We start from the raw sequence: 23,230 nt of genomic DNA, 5'->3' as shown, positions 1-23,230 counted from the left end.
TGTGTGTTTGTGTTTGTTTGTGTGTCTATCGACCTGCCAGCGCTTTCGTTCGGTAAGTCACATCATCTTTGTTTTTAGATATAAATTATTTAACAGTTACATTGCAGACCCATACACATTCCCTGATACACTTACACATGGAATAACTTATCTGAAACCTAAAGATCAAGCAGACACACCAAACCCAGCTAAATATCGCCCCATAACATGCCTACCAACAATATACAAAATATTAACTTCAGTCATTACACAGAAATTAATGACACATACAACACAGAACAAAATTATAAATGAAGAACAAAAAGGCTGTTGCAAAGGAGCACGAGGATGTAAAGAGCAACTGATAAATGATGCAGAGGTGACATATCAAGCTAAAACTAAACAAAGGTCACTACACTACGCATACATTGATTACCAAAAAGCTTTTGATAGTGTACCCCACTCATGGTTACTACAAATATTGGAAATATACAAAGTAGATCCTAAATTGATACAGTTCCTAAACATAGTAATGAAAAATTGGAAAACCACACTTAATATCCAAACAAATTCAAATAATATCACATCACAGCCAATACAGATTAAGCGTGGAATATACCAAGGAGATTCATTAAGTCCTTTCTGGTTCTGCCTTGCTCTGAACCCACTATCCAACATGCTAAATAATACAAATTATGGATACAATATCACTGGAACATACCCACACAAAATCACACATTTGCTATACATGGATGATCTAAAACTACTGGCAGCAACAAATCAACAACTCAACCAATTACTAAAGATAACAGAAGTATTCAGCAATGATATAAATATGGCTTTTGGAACAGACAAATGTAAGAAAAATAGCATAGTCAAGGGGAAACACACTAAACAAGAAGATTACATATTGGATAACCACAGTGACTGCATAGAAGCGATGGAAAAAACAGATGCCTATAAATATCTAGGATACAGACAAAAAATAGGAATAGATAATACAAATATTAAAGAAGAACTAAAAGAAAAATATAGACAAAGACTAACAAAAATACTGAAAACAGAATTGACAGCAAGAAACAAGACAAAAGCTATAAATACCTATGCTATACCAATATTGACCTACTCATTTGGAGTAGTGAAATGGAGTAACACAGACCTAGAAGCACTCAATACACTTACACGATCACAATGCCACAAATATAGAATACATCACATACATTCAGCAACAGAAAGATTCACATTAAGCAGAAAGGAAGGAGGAAGGGGATTTATCGACATAAAAAACCTACATTATGGACATATATCTAAAAACAAAGATGATGTGACTTACCAAACAAAAGCGCTGGCATGTTGATAGACACACAAACAAACACAAACATACACACAAAATTCAAGCTTTCGCAACAAACTGTTGCCTCATCAGGAAAGAGGGAAGGAGAGGGAAAGACGAAAGCATGTGGGTTTTACGGGAGAGGGTAAGGAGTCATTCCAATCCTGGGAGCGGAAAGACTTACCTTAGGGGGAAAAAAGGACGGGTATACACTCGCGCGCGCACACACACACACACATATCCATCCACACATATACAGACACTCTATATTTTGCTCTACAGATGACCCTTATAGCCATTTTTGGCAGTAGCAGTGGCTTATTTAGATTTTCTTTGGTTGTTGCTCTCTCAATTTTTATTCCATAATTCAAATGAGAGACGATTTACGTGCTAGAGTGTCAACTTGTGTACCCCAGTTTAGATTGTTCTGAATTGTTAATCCAAGGAATTTTACACTAAATTCTTTTTGGTTACAAATTAATTGATTATTTAATTTCATCATTAAAACTACTGTTGGTGAACTCCATGAGACATGATTTACTGGGGCTTACATTGAAGTGGCTTTCATTAAAGTATTGGACAATTTCTTTGTGCTTTGTGGCATTAGTACACTGGGTCTCTAATTCATTAAATGATTCCTTTTTACACAGGAAAGGCATATAATCTGCATATAGAACTACTTTGTGACTCTGAGTGTATTATTTTATGTTATTTATATAAATTTAAAACTAAATAGGAGCCAATACTGAGCCCTGGGACACAGCACACTTTATATTGGTGTTCTGGATTTGTGAACCCCACTTTAAGTTTAAGCAGTACAAACTGTTTTTGGTTACCCTTGTAAGACATTATTAAGTCTTGATTGCCTATGATACCAATGATCCACAGCTTATCTACTGTAATAGGATAGTACCATTCACACAATCAAAAGGTTTCTTAAGGTTGAGGTACATTCCTGCAGCTTGTTGCTTGTTCTCAATGCCACTTATTACCTTTTTAATTAACTGAGCAGCTGCTGTGCTATTTGATTTACATTTAAAGAATCCATTTTGGTTCTCAAACATTAGGTTGTGCTTATTGAGAATGGTTATAACTGTATGTAGGACTTTTTCAACTATTTTGGAAAATACAGGAAGTATTGAGATTGGTCTGTAGTCTTCAATTTTGTATTTCTACCATTTTTAAAGATCAGTGTTACATTAATATTGAGACCACCATGCCACACAGAACTGGATGATTTTAAAGAGCTAGTGATCGTCATTGTTTCTTTGCATTTGAGGGAGCTATGTATATGCTGTGCTTAGATGGATTTCTTTTAAAATTGTACTACTGGTTGTTATTTTTGTCACTGACAGCTTCACCTATTGAAGAAAAACATTCATCAAAAATATTTGCAACTTCAATCTGTCTTTTATGATCATCTAACTGTGGTCAATAATAAAGTCCATACAGAATTTCTCTCTGTCTGTTCTAAAGCAATTTATCACTTCTCATACACCAGTAGTAACATTGTGTGAGGTCTGAAGCTTGTTTGTAACATACTTGCTCTTAGCATGTATTAATAAATCTTCATAGTATTCTTGATAAATTTTGAAGGTTTCCTTTGGCTTGAGATTTTCTCTGTGATTCAACATTACACTATTGAGTAATTTTAATTTTGCTCTTGTTTCAGTGATATTATTTATCCAGAGACTTTTGTTTATATTTTTGTTCATTTAATTTTTGTGGCTACAATTTATTTATTTATTTCATTCTTGTTCTGTAGACCCATTAGTGATAAATCACTTGGGTGTAGAACATGTCATTTACATAGATTTGAGACATTTGTTTATAATAATAGGTTGTACAATGAATAATATATTACATAGAAAAAAATATGTTTACAATAATTGCTTTTTGTAAAAAGTTAGAAATTACATTGAACAGACTTACAATATACCAAAATCAATTCACATATTCTCATACATAAATTCGTCCAGTGAGTAAATGGTTTTACTTAGAAGATACTGTTCAAGTTGATCTTTAAAAGTAGTTGGATCAGTAACTGACATTTTTATTTCCTGAGGGAGAGCATTAAATATTTTTTAAGCAAGAGTAGTGAACTCCTTTTTGTACCATACTTAGATTCTTTTGTTCAAGATGCAACCATTCTCTTTGATTGTACACATAATGCTTCAGTTGATGTATGTTAAGAAAGTTAATGAAGGTGAAGCACATTGCTTGCATCAAGAGTTAAAATTTCTTTGCCTAATCCAAGGATATCGGCATCACAGTCTTGCCATATCTGTGAACTAAAATGAGTGTAAGTCTGTGTCAAATTCAATAGTAAAGTTAATTAATGAGGGACGTTCATATGAAGGGGTCATCTACATCACAATCACCATCTTCATCTTCTTCCTTCCAAGTTCTACACCTCTTGGCCTGTTACAGTCTTTTTGATAAGTTCTCCTGCCATCTTTTCATTGGTTGATGTAATGGTCTTGCACAATTAATGTGGTAGTGTAGCATGGATTTTGGGATCCTCTTTGAGTTCATTCATTGTAAATATTTCCTCCAGTTCTGGTACTTCTAAATATAATGTGTAATAACTTTAAGTTAGTTCATTCAGTGCATATTCATTTCTTTCATGTTCTTATTTGGTGTAACAGGCAGTTCATCTCAAGAATTTCGTTTAACAGGCTGTTAGTCTCTTTGCACCTCTGCTTTTATGGTCCAGGCTTCACTGCCTTAGCAAATCAGGTATTATGGAGTACTTCCATACTAGGGAAGGTTTTATTACATTGCTAATGACTCCCATTGTTTTTGTGTACCTGGTGGTTTTTCAGATAGGTCTATTTCTTCCGGAAAAAGATAGTTTATAACCTAAATATCTGAGTGTGACACTGTTCACGGTGACCAGACTATTAGGTGGGGATGCCAAGTTTGGTGGCTTCCTTAATGCTATTCAGAATGTGTAGGCTTGTGCTGGCACTGGGTTTCACCCCCTCCTTCCTGTATCACCACTACCACGATAGTCATCGTCGTCATAAAATTCAAACATAGTGAAACACCTAACCTGTTCATCAAGACTCAAAAACATACGTATGACACAATACTCAGGAAGAAAATGCTGTCTTTCTAGAAATCTGAGCTACACTTTTTACTTTTCATCAGGATTGCCATTTGATGTGAATATTTGCTTGCCATAAGGATCATGGACTCTTAGTGGCCGCATTATGCTATGAGAAAATTACATATTAATCTATTTGATACTTGGACTTCTTATGGCTATTTACATAAGGTGGACAAATATGCTGTTAGGCCAATGCTATGATGATATGACTGATAAGTACCTGTTCACTTCTTTTTGAATGTGTAAATCAGAAACTATATCTCCAATGGTACAAAAGATAAAGGAACACATCTTTCAGAGTCATCGCCTCCATGGATGGTGTTAACTGGATCTTTGTTACTCCAGTTCTGTTCACATTGCTCAGTGTCACTCACAAATCTGCAGAGCATGGAGATACATCCTACTTGCATCAGACAGATCAGTTTAGCTATGGAGTATATTCTTCTTACATGTGTCCACTGCCTACCACCATATCTTGCACACCTGGTATGTATTACAGGTTTGAATTTGATGGTTGTGATATATGTGACTTACAGCATTTACTGTGATAATTATTCTGCCTTCACAAATTTTTCATCTCTGACTGTACCAAGAGTAACTGGTATTTTCATGATACATTATTAATCAAATAAGTCTTCCATTCAGTAATGTTCATCTTTATCTTCAGCTTGTTCTAATTCTACTATCATTATTTCTTACCTAAAACTTTATATTCTTCAAACAGTACATTTTTGTTCTACTTTATGCTTTCCTATGCCATGAAATCTATGTTAATGTTATTATTTACACTTAGTAATTTTATAACTAATTCTGTGGCTCACGTAAGAACCGTCATTAAAATTTTCTTTTGTAATTACATATGCGATAAATGACATTGTGTGTTGAAAATATATTTCAAACAATGGAAAATCCAGAATGGATTAATGACAATATTAGAAAAGGACAGATTGTTACTCAGCATATAGCAGGGACGTTGAGTCAAAGACAGGCTCAACAAAAAGACTACTAAATATGTAAGCTTTTGGCCACAAGGCCTTCTTCCACACACACACACACACACACACACACACACACACACACACACACAACACTTTGCTTTGTTTACTAGGTAGATTTGTGTTTATATTTTTATGCAATATGTTTTTTCTGATAAATTTTAAGAATTACCTACACGACCCCCCCCCCCCCCCCATGAAACATGGACCTTGCCGTTGGTGGGGAGGCTTGCATGCCTCAGTGATACAGATAGCCGTACCGTAGGTACAACCATAACGGAGGGGTATCTGTTGAGAGGTCAGACAAACATGTGGTTCCTGAAGAGGGGCAGCAGCCTTTTCAGTAGTTGCAAGGGCAACAGTCTGGATGATTGACTGATCTGGCCTTGTAACAATAACCAAAACGGCCTTGCTGTGCTGGTACTGCGAACGGCTGAAAGCAAGGGGAAACTACGGCCGTAATTTTTCCCGAGGGCATGCAGCTTTACTGTATGATTAAATGATGATGGCATCCTCTTGGGTAAAATATTCCGGAGGTAAAATAGTCCCCCATTCGGATCTCCGGGCGGGGACTACTCAAGAGGATGTCGTTATCAGGAGAAACAAAACTGGCGTTCTACGGATCAGAGTATGGAATGTCAGGTCCCTTAATCGGGCAGGTAGGTTAGAAAATTTGAAAAGGGAAATGGATAGGTGAAAGTTAGATATAGTGGGAATTTGTGAAGTTCGGTGGCAGGAGGAACAAGACTTCTGGTCAGGTGACTACAGGGTTATAAACACAAAGTCAAATAGGGGTAATGCAGGAGTAGGTTTAATAATGAATAGGAAAATAGGAACGTGGGTAAGCTACTACAAACAGCTTAGTGATCGCATTATTGTGGCCAAGATAGATACAAAGCCCACACCTACTACAGTAGTACAAGTTTATATGCCAACTAGCTCTGCAGATGACGAAGAAATTGAAGAAATGTATGATGAAATAAAAGAAATTATTCAGATAGTGAAGGGAGACGAAAATTTAATAGTCATGGGTGACTGGAATTCGAGTGTAGGAAAAGGGAGAGAAGGAATCGTAGTAGGTGAATATGGATTGGGGCTAAGAAATGAAAGAGGAAGCCGCCTGGTAGAATTTTGCACAGAGCACAACTTAATCATAGCTAACACTTGGTTTAAGAATCATGATAGAAGGTTGTATACATGGAAGAACCCAGGAGATAATAAAAGGTATCAGATAGATTATATAATGGTAAGACAGAGATTTAGGAACCAGGTTTTAAATTGTAAGACATTTCCAGGGGCAGATGTGAACTCTGACCACAATCTATTGGTTATGACCTGTAGATTAAAACTGAAGAAACTGCAAAAAGGTGGGAATTTAAGGAGATGGGACCTGGATAAACTGAAAGAACCAGAGGTTGTACAGAGTTTCAGGGAGAGCATAAGGGAACAATTGACAGGAATAGGGGAAAGAAATACAGTAGAAGAAGAATGGGTAGCTTTGAGGGATTAAGTAGTGAAGGCAGCAGAGTATTAAGTAGGTAAAAAGACAAGGGATAGTAGAAATCCTTGGGTAACAGAAGAAATATTGAATTTAATTGATGAAAGGAGAAAATATAAAAATGCAGTAAATGAAGCAGGCAAAAAGGAATACAAACGTCTCAAAAATGAGATCGACAGGAAGTGCAAAATGGCTGAGCAGGGATGGCTAGAGGACAAATGTAAGGATGTAGAGGCTTATCTCACTAGGGGTAAGATAGATACTGCCTACAGGAAAATTAAAGAGACCTTTGGAGATAAGAGAACCACTTGTATGAACATCAAGAGCTCAGATGGAAACCCAGTTCTAAGCAAAGAAGGGAAAGCAGAAAGGTGGAAGGATTATACAGAGGGTCTATACAAGGGCGATGTACTTGAGGACAATATGATGGAAATGGAAGAGGATGTAGATGAAGATGAAATGGGAGATACGATACTGCGTGAAGAGTTTTACAGAGCACTGAAAGACCTGAGTCGAAACAAGGCCCCCGGAGTAGACAACATTCCATTGGAACTACTGACGGCCTTGGGAGACCCAGTCCTGACAAAACTCTACCATCTGGTGAGCAAGATGTATGAAACAGGCGAAATACCCTCAGACTTCAAGAATAATATAATAATTCCAATCCCAAAGAAAGCAGGTGTTGACAGATGTGAGAATTACCGAACAATCAGTTTAATAAGCCACAGCTGCAAAATACTAACACGAATTCTTTACAGATGAATGGAAAAACTAGTAGAAGCCGACCTCGGGGAAGATCAGTTTGGATTCCGTAGAAATACTGGAACACGTGAGGCAATACTGACCTTACGACTTATCTTAGAAGAAAGATTAAGGAAAGGCAAACCTACGTTTCTAGCATTTGTAGATTTAGAGAAAGCTTTTGGAATACTCTCTTTCAAATTCTAAAGGTGGCAGGGGTAAAATACAGGGAGCGAAAGGCTATTTACAATTTGTGCAGAAACCAGATGGCAGTTATAAGAGTCGAGGGACATGAAAGGGAAGCAGTGGTTGGGAAGGGAGTAAGACAGGGTTGTAGCCTCTCCCCGATGTTATTCAATCTGTATATTGAGCAAGCAGTAAAGGAAACAAAAGAAAAATTCGGAATAGGTATTAAAATCCATGGAGAAGAAATAAAAACCTTGAGGTTCGCCGATGACATTGTAATTCTGTCAGAGACAGCAAAGGACTTGGAAGAGCAGTTGAACAGAATGGATGGTGTCTTGAAGGGAGGATATAAGATGAACATCAACAAAAGCAAAACGAGGATAATGGAATGTAGTCGAATTAAGTCGGGTGATGTTGAGGGTATTAGATTAGGAAATGAGACACTTAAAGTAGTAAAGGAGTTTTGCTATTTGGGGAGCAAAATAACTGATGATGGTAGAAGTAGAGAGGATATAAAATGTAGACTGGCAATGGCAAGGAAAGCGTTTCTGAAGAAGAGAAATTTGTTAACATCGAATATAGATTTAAGTGTCAGGAAGTCATTTCTGAAAGTATTTGTATGGAGTGTAGCCATGTATGGAAGTGAAACATGGACGATAACCAGTTTGGACAAGAAGAGAATAGAAGCTTTCGAAATGTGGTGCTACAGAAGAATGCTGAAGATTAGATGGGTAGATCACATAACTAATGAGGAGGTACTGAATAGGATTGGGGAGAAGAGTAGTTTGTGCACAACTTGACCAGAAGAAGGGATCGGTTGGTAGGACATGTTCTGAGGCATCAAGGGATCACCAATTTAGTATTGGAGGGCAGCGTGGAGGGTAAAAATCGTAGGGGGAGACCAAGAGATGAATACACTAAGCAGATTCAGAAGGATGTAGGTTGCAGTAGGTACTGGGAGATGAAGAAGCTTGCACAGGATAGAGTAGCATGGAGAGCTGCATCAAACCAGTCTCAGGACTGAAGACCACAACAACAACAACCTACACGACATCACTCTTATGTGTCTTAGCCATTGATGAGAGCTGTAATTTTCCTCTTCTGACCTAACAACACAACTTACAATTCCTTCATGCATTTTATTCACATGAAAATGAATATTTAAGAACTTTACTACAGGTTTATCTGTGTCTCCACTTACGATGAATATTCATTGTTGTAGGTATTCATTATACAGAAACTTCAGGTCCACAACTCTTCTTTGGGTTTAGGCTGTAATAACATAAATCATCAGATTTTATTTACAGTCTTTATTTCCCAGAGTTTGCCTTATGTTCACATTGTCCAACACTAGTTGGATGATATCAACTAGCCTACATTTTCAACTTTCTGACTAAGTCAGAATTAATCTTTCACTCTGCAATGGAGTGTGTTATCAAACTTTCTGGGAGATTAAAGTTGTTTATCTTATTACACTATAGTAAATGGTTTTCTCTTTACGTGCTCCATTACATTAACAGCCAATTACTTTACTTACATGTCACTGCACTGTCAAAACCCATGCAAAGTTCTTGTCATGTTCGGCCGGCCGGTGTGGCTGAGCAGTTCTAGGCGCTTCAGTCTGGAACCGCAAGAACACTATGGTCACAGGTTCGAATTCTGCCTTGGGTATGGATGTGTGTGATGTCCTTAGGTTAGTTAGGTTTAAGTTGTTCTAAGTTCCAGGGGACTGATGACCTCAGATGTTAAGTCCCATAGTGCTCAGAGCCATTTTCTTGTTATGTTCAACCAGACTCTTATCACGATTTCATTATTTTTAATTAGTTGTAGTCTGATGTTACCAGCTCATAACAACCAAGTCTTATCAACTTTTTTGAGATGTAAAAGTTTCAACATTTGTTTACCATAAGGAGCTAAATGCTGACATTTAACTATATACTACTTTCCATGATTTCTAATCTCAGATTCTTGATGAGTCAGCATGCATGGAAACAAACATTCAAAACCATAATCATTGTCCATATTAGTCTGCTTGTCTTTGACTACTTTGGAGAACACTGCAACATTGTGACTAACTGCCACTATACAGTTTCATTCCTTTGTAAGAACTACACTCACATGTCATCCATGAGACCAGTACTGTGAATGTACATCATCTTTGTGGTGTGGGTATCACTCTCCTAAATTCTCTACACAAAGAAATGGTGAGGTTATTCCTTCCATGGATCCACCTGATGTAGGCATGAACCATCTTTTCTCAGAATACACCTACCCTTTACTCTTAAACACATCCATTGTACAGTACGGGCCATGCCTTCCATGAATTCACCTGACCATGAACTAGCCCATCCCTCTTACAGGCCTGTCTACCCTTCCTCTCTCCCATACATAAAACTGATTCCACCCCATATTAAAATTTGAAATTGTATGCACAGCTTAAGACCCTTACTTCCAAAATTGAAGTTTCTTCATAGTTTAATGACTTTTACCTGGCTGATTAACACAGAAGTTTCCTGCCTCCTTCTTTTATATCCTTCCTTTATACTTTCTGCAGTGCCATAATTCTCATATATTACGAGAATATTTCATGAAAAGCCTTCACTCACATGCATTTGTCTTTAAGGGTTGTTCTTCAAGAACTTGTTCCTTGTTACTAGATTATAATATTGATCTTTGCTCTTCATTATTCACACAGTTAAAAGCCACTTACTCAAACCCATGGAGAAATTCAGACAAGTGTTCCTTCAATTTGTTATTTTTTCATTTCAATTATACGGACAAACAGTAGCTATATATATTAAAGCATACATTCCTAGTTCCCATTCAGCCATTCAGAACACCTCTTCATTGGCTGTTAATTTCTATTTTTTTTAACTATATATGAAATATTTACTTAATAACTCTTCAATTTTTCTTTATTACACTAAAAGATGTAATATATTCATAATTATTACTGTTTTCGTACACTCAAACAAACCCTTCTGTCATTAGTGAATTGCTCTGAGATAACTTGAGTTTTTTAGTTTGATTTTGCTCCTCATCTGTTGAACACATCATCCATATTTTCTTATTGGTGATAACGCTAATGCCATCTATCATAGCCTCAGAAAACTGTTTGTGTTCCCTGCTATTTCATTTTTACATACTTATTAGCATGTTACCTTCTCCTTTCTGTACTCTTGTTGGTACTCTTACTTCTTCCCCTATTAACTGACATTGCTAACAAGTGTGTGTTAAGATAATATCCAAGATCTTCTTGTCCATGTGTAAAAAATAAAGAATTGTCTATGTCAATGTGTCTTTTATTTGCTACCCTTCACCATCTCTTGACATTGCCTGTGCAAACAAGTCACAGTTTTTACAATGCAGCACAGATAGAAGAGTTTCAGTGATAGAAATGTATGAATTAGAAAGAGGGAAGATTGAACTGGTACTCTTGTTGGAAAGAATGAAAGGAAATAAGAGTAAGTGTGTTAGGACCAAAGAGATGAAGTAGGCAGACCCCCAAAGATAGGTTCCCATATCTCTCCTCTCCCCCCCCCCCTCCCCTCCCCTCCCCCTACCTGTAGGTACCTGTCCTGATGAATTATTCATCAAGACCCTGGAGGACAAAGTGTGATTGGCATACCCTACAGAATGATAGTCACCAGTAGTAATTAGTCTCTCATTTGTCAGTCTGTATATCAGTGGTCACTCTCAGTATTTCACCTGTCTGAAACAGATGTATTGGCCTATAAGTATCTTTGTACTTACTGGGTTACAGAACATATTTAACACCAAACCTCCCCTATAAAATGTATGCAAAACCCAACCATTATTTATAAGGGGAAAGAAAAGGTATAAAATCCATTTAAAAAAACATACAAAATTACTTTTCATGTACCCAAATAGAACTTCAGTCATTAATACATAATTCATGCTCTTTATTTTCAAATAACAGGCTTTCCCTGTTACTTTCATGATGTAAGATAGAACAGTAAAAGAGGGAGGTAAATTGTAGAAAACAGGATTATTGAAGAGGACGAAATTCCTCCACGGAAAACTAAATATCAAGCAGTTCACTCGTGACCTAGTGGTCATCAGTCTCACTAATTTCCAAAGGTAGCAGATTCTCCTGAACATTTAAATTTCTCTTTTGTATCAATGTTATAAAGCCATTTTTCTTGCTCCATTTTGAGGTCTGCCAGAAACACTGCTTTTTGATGTCGTATACCCATTATTCGAAAATATTCACAGCATCTCAGAAAAAAACTTTTCTCTTTCTTTATATATGAACTTCAATTATAATCCTTAAATAGTACTAATTTTTCTTCACTAAATAAAGGTATATTCACATTTTCATTTATTAACCAATTAAAGGAAAAAAAATTAAGATTAACTTTGCCTCAGGTTAGTCACTAAAGTAATTATAGTTGTGTAACTAAAATAAATGAGTCATTTTCCTATCTCTGACTGGTAATAAGGTACAGAGTGACCATAATGATCTTTAGATGTTCTGAAAATAATATTTGATAACCTCCTCCAGGATCAGGAGAATAGATGTACACAAAGTTCATATACCGTCTTCTGTTAAATAATACACTGTTTATAAATGCATACTTCCCATCACTATGGTGTAGAATGCATGTCATTACACCAGATTTACTGCTTGTATGCTTCACTTTTACATAAATCAAACAATGGAAAATCCAGGATGGAATGTAACAATACCAGAGAAGGAAAGTTGCTATTCACCATATAGCGGAGATGCCGAGTCGCGATAGGCACAACAGAGATTCACACAATTATAGCTTTTGGCCATTAAGGCCTTTGTCAGCAGTAGACACAAACACACACACACTCAGTCAAATGCAACTTGCACACACGTCTGCAGTCTCAGAGAGCTGTGTTTGCGTGAGTGTGTGTGTATGTGTGTCTACTGCTGACAAAGGCCTTAATGGCTGAAAGCTATAATTGTGTGCATCTCTTTGTTGTGCCTATCGCGACTCAGCATCTCTGCTATATAGTGAGTAGGAACTTTCCTTCTCTGGTATTGTTACTTTCACAAAACATATAGTGATAACCAAAAAGAGAATACAACTGTTATTAGATTACAAAAGGCAAAGTTTGTTTAATATCTTATGAATTACTATAGTGTGTTACTAAACTCATACTGGGGAGTTAAGTTTTGATGATTGGAAGAACCACTAGCCCACCATATTACACTGGCACTTTAATGATAATTCCCCATAAACGCACTATGAGAATGTACTAGTCTTGGCAACTTCCATGTAATTTCACTTGCACTTCTGACCATGTGTGCAAAAGACAAGTGCCAGTAACTACTAATTGCATGAACTACAAAAGGATTAAATTGAGGTACTACTTATGAAAACAGTCTCAGAATCATTTAAAATAACGATTGCATTAGTTATACATCTCAAACACCATTACTGCATATACTGAAGTATAACTTAACCAGGCCAATGCCTTAACATTAGAAGAAATGTACCATTAATTTCACACTTCCTGCTACTGCCTTTAGGTTGTATATGAATATAACTCCCATCCAGGAAGTTTCATTGTGACTGAATCCACTACTGTCAGGTAGTTGTTCCCACATTCATCAATAGTAACCAGGAATGCTAACTGCAATCCAACATAGTTCTGTGGCTAAATCCTCAGACCATATGACAGGCCAAGTACTACCTTTTCCTGTTAAGGGCTCAACAACTCATGACCCACATTAGAAGCACTTGCTAAACTATCTCATTCTCAACTCGCCACGGAATGCCTCACTCAAAGTTCATGTGCCCCAGCATGGCTTTCAGGTGGTACAACCATTGCAACCAAAAATTTCACAATGTCATAGATGTCTGCAGTGAGCACACTGATGTCATGTAACTTATCTTGTATATGCTCCAGTGGTACATCCTAAAACTATGGACTGCACAGTGACCTCTGAAGACAGCCTTTTGTTGTTGTCCTCATTATTTCATTTGCTGAACACATTAAATATGAATGTCTCATGTGGCAACTCTCTCTCAGCCAGTTGTACAGTGGTTCTGGACATTCCAATTCTCTAAAGGCAATACATGGTATTGAACCATGACAAATCATGGTGTATCAGTTTATGCAAACAAAAATCTTACTATAAACAAAATAGTTTAAAAAACTTTTGTACAGATCTTGATCTTGAATTGGCCACAGTAGAGTAAGCAAATATTGATCTCATTGTTATCTCTATATATTATCCACCAAATGGCAACTTTGAAAACTGTATTACATAGATAGAGAACTGTATCTCAAGTTACACAACTTAAGTCGAAATTGCGTTGTATGGTGGTTTCAACGAACACATGGGTGGTGGGAGTACTAAAGAGAGGGTCCTTAAGAGTTTCACAAAGAGATATGAGTTGTTTGTAGAAAACTAACTCCCTTCAAGAGGTGATGCCTGTGTAAACATAGTTATCACCAACCACAATACTTGGGATTCCAGTATCAGTGTAATTGAACCAATGGCTGTAGATCATAACACATTAGTAATGGATGTCAATATGGAGAGCAAGAGTAAATTGCAACCCAGCACATTTCACTCAAGTTACACATTCAGTAAAAGGATTATTAAAGAGAAAAGATTAAATGACCTGAGAGGAGCAATGACTGGAGTAAATAGGCAGCAGAAATATCAGAAATGGGGACCAGTGATTCATTTGAATGTCTTCCAAACCTTAAGAACGAAATTAGATGTCATGTTTCCAATAATCTCCAAGAAGAATCCTGTAGTCATATTGCAAGGAAGGGGAAAACCTATTAAAGGGAACATTCGGTATACACTAGAGCTAGATAAATTAAAATTCATTGTTATAATCTTAAAGGACTGGATGAAGACAACTTTAGATACTCTGACTAATGCGCTGCTTCATTCTGATTACATACGAGCCTTGAGAATTTATGGAAAGGCAGTGGAGAATGTTAAAAAAAACACAGTGACAGGTTCATTAAGCATAAAGCAGCTCGGAACCTGGTAAGTGAGCACAAGAAAAAGCCTGCCTCCACATTAAAGTCATGTAGTCCTGATATCTTCACTCAGTACTTTGGCGCCGGCCGAAGTGGCCGTGCGGTTAAAGGCGCTGCAGTCTGGAACCGCAAGACTGCTACGGACGCAGGTTCGAATCCTGCCTCGGGCATGGATGTTTGTGATGTCCTTAGTTTAGTTAGGTTTAACTAGTTCTAAGTTCTAGGGGACTAATGACCTCAGCAGTTGAGTCCCATAGTGCTCAGAGCCATTTTGAACTTTGGCAGGGCAATGAAGAATGCTGTACATGAAATTCCATGCTTGGACATAGGTCGTAAAGGTCATAAAAGAAAAGTGTAAGCTGTTTGGCAACTAGAAACTGGAATGAACTGCACCCCAAGGACATGGTAAAAATATTGAATTCATACAAATATTCAGAGAGCAGGTAGTATCAGTTCATGGAGCAGTCTCTGAGGAACCATCATAGGGCCTTTCCTTCTCCTTATTTATGTCAATGATATGGGTTGTAGCAACCACATGTTAAAATTTGCAGACAACACCACCCTTTTTGCCAAAGGAAACACTGATGCAGCTCTAAAGCAATAGAGGAATTTTTCCAACAAGTCAAAGAGTGGTTCATCAATAATAAAATAAAAATGAACAAAGAAAAAACACATCTGACATGCAGCCTCAGCAATGTTGAATTCCAGGATTATATGGAGGCTCTAAAACTCCTGGGTTCCATGGTTGACAGAAAACTATCAATCAGTAAACACACAGTGTGTATGTACACTCCAAACACTCTCATATAATATTCCTTCTAAGCAGATGAAATAGTGTTTAACTGAGCAGTATACTATGCTCTGTTTCATAGCCACATCAATATGGCCTGATTAATGGAGGGAGGGCACACTTTAGGTTGCAAGGATATGTTAATGCGACAGAAAACCTGCCAGGGTTGTCACTTAAAACAGATGACTGAAACATTGCAAGTCTATATTCGCCTTGTTAGGAATATTTTCAGCCAGTACATATTTTCATGTACCATCAGCATAAAAAAATGAAAAAAACTGGAAGTTTTCAGCATGCGGCAAGAAATACATAATTATGACATCCACAAGAAGAGGATGCTGAAATACCAAGCTGCTAACTGTCTGGACCACAATATAGTGTTTCAGTAGTTGCAATGTCTGCTGCCAGGGTTATTCACAAGGAAAACTGTGCAGAACTCTAAACAGCATCCATCATACTTTATTGGAAAATTTATCGACAGTGAGAAAAGTGATTGAGCAAAATAATATTGTTTGCATTTGTTATATAATGTTGTTATGTAATATGTCTTTGTTGAGAATAACTTTCTTCATATGTTCCATGAAAAATTGTAAACAATAAGTGTGTATGTAATTTTTATGCAGTCTGTCCAGTCGTGACAGGTAAATGATGCAGATTTAATAATAAAGGGAACCAAAGTAATATGGTCACCATAGGTTATCAAAAGTGCAGCAATATTGCTCATCAGATAGTGTACAATGATGAGATATCTGGTACTTGTACCTTATTAATTGTGTCCTTCAGTTGACTTGCCTCTTCAAAAACCCATATTTTTGAGGACCCATCCTGTGTAGCAGTCTGTTATCTTGTATAAACTCTTGCATAGTATTTTTTCACATGTCTGGCCAAGAACATTCAGAAGATAAACTGATCTGTAGGAATTCTGCATCTTTAAAGCCTTCTCTTGCCCATTAACTAATCACCACTTCAGCATTCTTCCATGCTGCAAGGATCCTTCCTTGCAAGATACACAGTTCACGCAAGTAACAATCTATTTGCTCCTGTAAGGTTTGTGTTACTTTGGTATGAATATCATCTGATCCTGGGAACTTTCTACTTTTCAGTCTTTCAATTATTTGCGCAAATTCTTCTTGTACAAAATCTTGTTTCTATAGTCTTCACACAACATTTTCTGTAACCTACATTGATTTTCAGTCTCATTATCTTTATTGTTAGGAAGCAGTGTTTCCATTGACAGGGAGCTGGCTGTTTGTGTCTTCTTGGTACTAGATTAGATTAGATTAGATTAGATTAGATTAGATTACGTTCCATAGATCCGTGCTGAGGAGATCCTCGTGGATGTGGAACATGTCAATTTTTTTTTTTAAAGCTGAAATAACAATACAAATAGTATGAATATATACAATACATCATTTGTTTCCATTAAAAAATTTGTCACTGGAGTAGAAGGAGTTGGCCACTAGTAAGTCTTTCAGGCTCCTTTTAAACTGATCTTTATTTGTAACTAAATTTTTTATGTTTACTGGCAAATTATTGAAGATGAGTGTTCCTGAGTAGTGGACCCCTTTTTGAACTAAAGTAAGTGCTTTTAAGTCCTTGTGCAGATCATTTTTGTTCCTGGTATTGTATGTATGAACTGAGCTGTTTGTTGGGAAAAGAGATATATTATTTAGGACAAATTTCATTAATGAGTAAATATACTGAGAGGCAGTAGTTAGTATACCCAGTTCTTTGAAGAGGTTTCTACAGGACATCTGTGAATTTACTCCACAAATAATACGGATTACACGCTTTTGGACTCTGAAAACTTTTGTTTGACTTGAAGAGTTACCCCAAAATATTATACCATATGACATTATGGAATGAAAGTAGACAAAGTACGCAAGCTTTTTCATTTTTATGTCGCCTATGTCTGCTAACACTCGTATTGCAAATACAGATTTGTTAAGGTGTTTCTGCAGTTCTGTGGTGTGCTCTTCCCAACTGAATTTATTATCAAGTTGTAATCCCAGGAATTTAAGACTGTCAACCTCTTCTATCTGCTCTTCTTCGTATTTTATGCATATGCTGGGTGGAAACCTCTTACAGGTTCTAAATTGCATATAGTGAGTCTTTTCTAAGTTTAATGTCAGTGAGTTGGCTTTAAACCATTTATTAATATCCATGAAAATATCATTAGCAGATCTTTCTAGAACTACACTTGACATACTATTTATTGCAATACTATACCATCACATCTTTTTAGAGTGGAAAAGATTTTTAGTGATCATATTTCCTTGCAGACCATTTTGTATGGCATTCCCCAGGAACCAAAGTTAATCTTTACAATCTGTTTCCATCACTCTATTTTTGTTTCCCATGACACATCCCTAAAATTCATAACTTTATCTATTCAGTCTTTGGATTCTTTCTTCTTGGATCATCTTAGTTTCTGTTGTGCTTTGGTCCAGATGCAAGGTACTCATCTAGCAAGACCTCTCCTGATGGCTATAGAGGCCTCCTTGCTCTATGTATAGCCACTGTCAGTTCTTGTCCTTCAACATCTTCATCAACATCTAGCTATGGACTTCCTACACATGGAAACACTTCCTTGAAATGATATTCAGACGGTATGCATACATTTTTTTGTGGTGTGTTGGATTTCCTGTTCGTTGGTGATAAAGTGTATGATGATGATATGATCACTCAATGTCATTCTGCTCTCAACCTTCCAGTCTTTCACACAGCATGCTGCTGCGGTATTTGCTAGGGTGACATTTGTATTTGATGATTTTGTGACTTTGCTTTAATAGATCAGCAGACTATGAGGTGTATTCAGTACCTCTTGGTTGATTTCCATGATGGCTGCTTCTAGTTGCCTTTCACAGTCATCAGTTATGCAGCTATGCCAAAATACTGACTTCACCTTTGCATCAGTGGAATACACAATGGGCTTAATTCAACTCAGGTGACTGAAACCTTCAGCCTTAGCAGATACTAGTTGATATAATCACTAAATTCGCCTTTTTAATATGTGAAAACCAGGATACCACTCTCCTTTCCAGTTAACATTAACAAACAGATTGTGCATTCTGAAGAATACTGCAATATTTTTGTCTTCGCAATGGTTTTGTTAAATATTGTTATTGATAGTCATCCTGGGTGACTGTCTTGGCAGTTATTGGCATACTGGGGACTTTTCCTCCCTTAGTTCATTACGAAGTATTGCATTCATGATCTATGGAACAAGTACTACTCTAATCTAATCTAATCTTGGAGACATAATAAATTGAATTTCAACTTTTCTGCCACTTCTCTAGTCTAATGTAGTACATTGGCACTTCTCATGGCCAACTGCTGTACTACGTGACTCTTGTAAGAGAGACTGAAAGGGCTGCACCTTCTTGATGAAGAGATGGAACTGGAGAAGTAGCATCAGTTTCATGGCCAGAGGAGGGTGATGGCAGGGCAGATGAGATCTGGTGCAGCAAGAATGGAGTTGTATCAATATTCTCAAATGATGTTTCCTGTGCTGTACCACCTACATGAGGAAGCCTGGTCATGGCTGCATCTTCATGGTGAAGGTACAGAGTTGATGGGCAGAATCAATCATGGTGGGGATGGGCAGTAGTCAGACAAGAAAACAGTGATAGACAGCTCCCATTGCTGCAGCATGTAAGACATAAACATCAAGCCAGGGCAGTGCCATTCTTGAGAGGAGGGCTGTAAGACTGCAACATGCAGAGCAGCAGCAGCAGCAGCAGCATTGTTTGGTGTGGTTGCAGGAGACTGGCAAAAGAGATGCAGATGATACTGGACAATGCAGTGACATAACTTGATCATCAATGCCAACTTTAGTGCCCTGAGTGGTAGGCTGCACTCAATAAATAAGTTCCCAAGTAGCATACAACTGACACTTTATTAATACTGCACAAAAAGAATGAAGTTCAACATAGTGTAGCTTCTGAATGGTATAACTGAAAGGATCCTCCTCATGAGATATGAATATTTGTGAAGCGAACAGTATGTCATGACCAAGGTGGTGATACTAGTCCATCATGACATGGGTCACTACGATAATTGCAATGGCCGCTAAAGTACCAAGTCTGGGGAATTTCAGCATCGGACGGACAAAGACTCTGAAACAGATAACTGGCAGATTGCCATTGCATGGCTGTTATGAGCCCTGAATAATAGGCCATGAAGGCCCATGCATTATGTTGTGAGTGTGAATGTGAGCACTACTGCCTGCTTGCAGTGAAATAACATTTTTATAGGCAGGAAGATTATCATGCGGCACTGAGTGTGCACTTGATGGTGGATGCAGCATGGTCCCTGTGCTGGCAACACCAGTGTTGCCAATGTGCATGCTGCTTAACAGTGAGACTGGATCCACAGGTGTCAGCTGCTAAAGATCAGCATGTTATGATTTGTCTGCAGTAATGTTTCTATAACATGCATAGCATTGGCAGTGCTTGGAACATGACTGCGTGTGATACGGGGGCAGACTCCCACACTGCATGCAGATGTTATGTAAGAAGTAGAAGTCACTGGCATTTGACCACATATATGGCAGTGCTAATATCCTTCTTGCTTCAATAATTTAGCATGCTCTTGTATTAATGAATTGGAATGATTCCTTAACTAGCAGATATGTTTTACTGGTGTATTCTTAGTCACAAACCAGAATGACACCATTGTTATCAGGAAATTAAACTCCCATCTTGCTTGCTTCTACTCACCTCTTCATTTCCTGCCCACATCAGAGTGCTCCTTGTTAGCTTTCTGCCTTCAGAAATATAAATTTTTTTGTTTCTTTGTGTTTACTTACATTCATTCCAATATCAAGTCCTCATTTTTGTATTCCTATGTTCATTCCTGTTTTTATGGTTCCTGATTTTCTTCTCTATCAACTGTCTGCAGTTGCACATTCCTGCTTATTCAGTGGCCTGTGTCTTTACTGTGCACTTTGCTTCAGAAATAGTGGTGATGTCTGCCCCTCCCCCTTCCCCCCTCCAAAAACAAATCGGGCATGCATAATTTTATTTCTACATCATTATTATTGTTTAAATGAGTTTTGTGTTTTTCAGGAGTTATAGAATTGTATATCTAGGTTTCATACAGTTCTTTATTAATGTGCATACGATATAACAAGCTGTTTCTAGATCAATGAAATTGTGAGATGTTGGCACAAACATTGTATTTGGACCTTTCTGTTATAGGAAAAAGTGGCTGGCCCTCAGTACATGTTTAGTGTACTTGCAAGTGTATTACTGATTACATCATTTTTGGTATCATTTGTGCCTGAATCTCTTAATGAGAAACTTCCAGAGACGGTAGAAGATGCTGCACTCTATGGTCGTTCTCAGAAGTACTGGAGCTTTCCAAATAAGAACAAGGCCAGACAAGAAGCAATAGAGCTATGCAAGTGTGTGTCTTAAATTTAGAAAAAAGTAAATGTTATGGAGTGTGCTTTATATGCAAGAATGCCACTGAAAATGCAGCACAATTTCAAAATTAATCAAGAAATAATGGCCAGTTATTTATGGCAGTACTGTTTACCATGAATTACACTACTCATATTTTGAAGTTCTGAGAATTATGAGTAAGTAACAACAAATGTAATTTACTGTACATGTAAATTAAGTGTGGTACATATAATAAGTCTGTAAAACATGGTCAGAGATTTCTGTGTTATAAATTGGCCATACAAAAATTCAAGTAGCTAGAATATCTTTAAATAACGTAGCACAACTATTTTATTACTAATTATACTCCCACCATTTAAAACACAAAGAACAATATTGTGAAATTCTGTGTGTGATGCTAATTTCTCAATGAAGTGAGAAACAGGAAGGATGAAAAATAAGAGAACCATTAGAAGTACTTAAGATTTGGCAATTTTGTGTACTATCTTCATCTTGTTGCATGAAAATGTTAGTCATTTCAAATAATACAATGTTTCTAATATTATTTTTTCTCAAGCTAGTGAGGAGATTAACACCAATTTCAAACTTCTATAGTTCCTTCATATGATTGAGATTCATTGTAGCTGTAAACATGAAAGGTTTGCTCTGCTTACTATCAAATGTATTATTTTAATATTTTAACTTAGTGCTAACATTGTTGAGGAATGTTGTCAAAATGAAAACCATTGACTTCGTGAAATTGCTTTTTTATATTTATCATTACAAGTTATTTCATAATTATTCATCAATCACAGATCATGTGTATGATATGGATATCGATATGTATGCAATAATAAAATTTTACATTAAAAATTAGATGTTGCATTAAAGAACTAGATGTTACATTAAAGAACTGGATGTCTGGTTTAGGATATCAAGCTATTATAAAAAATCTTCTTCACAAACACTGCCATTGATTAATAGATTTTGTACATAACTTTCAAGAGAATTCTATGGTAGGTCTCTAAACACCATCAGTAATTTATTATACAGCTTTCTGCCAGTATATTGAAACTATTTTTGGACTGACTTAATATATTATATTCTAAGTTTGTATTATATGCCAATCCTTGCTTCACAACTGTGAATAGAAACTCTGTAAGTTAAATACTCTCAATGTTAGTTTTATTGAGAACAATTGCCTTTAAATTAGAGTTTTAATTTAGAGGGAAGGTACAGTTACTATTTTTAGTTTCTTGAAATGTGGCATGACTCTGTTGTTAATGCCTGTAATTGTTCTCACTGCTTTTCTTGAAACATAAACACAGTAGCAAGTAAATCACGTGTGGTAGTTTAATGCATAGTTGGTCTGTACATGCATCTCACTTCAGTTGTGTAACCACGTGAATTCTTTCCTTTTCACTTAGTTGTGGAGCCAGAAGTATATTGTTTCAGCTCAGTTTTTGTTTGATGTTAGTTCATTTTTGTAGCCACTGTGTAGACATATCAACCATTATGAGTTTTCTTTTCACTTCATCTATGTCAGGATCATTCATTATGATGGTTGTATCATCAGTATCAATTACAAGAGTGTAGGGCAAAGAACCAGATAGATTATTCTTGTATACAAGGAAAAAGGGCCCAGGACAGAATGTTGTGGCACTCCTGTAATTAGAGGTAGAACAAGGGATCTACAATTATTTATAGTGGCTTTTTTTCTCTGTCTAAGAGACAATATTTGATTAATGATAGTTAATTATGTTTGGAAAAACATGATAGGGCTTTGTGTTTAAGATAATGTCTATTTCATTTAATTTGTTTCTGACTGATTGCACATTTAGGTGGGAAATTATAAACATTTTGTCAGTGCCCACCAGCAGGCAAGACACATGACAGGCTATTCACATTTAGCATTGGCGGTGAGCCCCCACACAATAGGTTTCTCTACTCTCCCATTGTTCAGATTTACCTCAAATTGCTATTATTTACTTTTAGGATACTGATTGTTTGGGCTTGAAATTTGCTGTTTACTAGGGTGAGGGCTGGTTACAGTCATACTAATCTGACTGGAATTGGCCCCTTTCATTAGTTTCTTTGCATGTGAGCCTTTACATTTTGTTTCATGCATCAGCTTTGTTTATAACTCACACAATTCTTCTTACCATACTGATCATATTGATTTAGGTATTGGCCATGAATTGTAAAGCTAG

At 36.8% G+C, this 23,230-nt stretch overlaps 1 protein-coding gene across 1 annotated transcript in view; it reads left to right on the top strand.

The window, feature by feature from the left end:
- LOC126251761 (solute carrier family 22 member 7-like) overlaps positions 1–21,881 on the top strand; it is a 166,632-nt gene extending 144,751 nt beyond the window's left edge. The window contains exons 8-9 of the mRNA XM_049952376.1: positions 4,723–4,910; positions 20,835–21,881. Coding sequence (XP_049808333.1) covers positions 4,723–4,910; positions 20,835–21,053 — 407 coding nt within the window. The 3' untranslated portion in view covers positions 21,054–21,881. The remainder of the gene's footprint in view (positions 1–4,722; positions 4,911–20,834) is intronic.
- The last annotated feature ends 1,349 nt before the right edge of the window (positions 21,882–23,230 follow it).

The sequence above is a fragment of the Schistocerca nitens genome, chromosome 4 (assembly GCF_023898315.1).
Source record: "Schistocerca nitens isolate TAMUIC-IGC-003100 chromosome 4, iqSchNite1.1, whole genome shotgun sequence".
Taxonomy (NCBI): domain Eukaryota; kingdom Metazoa; phylum Arthropoda; class Insecta; order Orthoptera; family Acrididae; genus Schistocerca; species Schistocerca nitens.
Note: the sequence above shows the minus strand (reverse complement) of the source record. Positions and strands in the feature narration are given on the sequence as shown.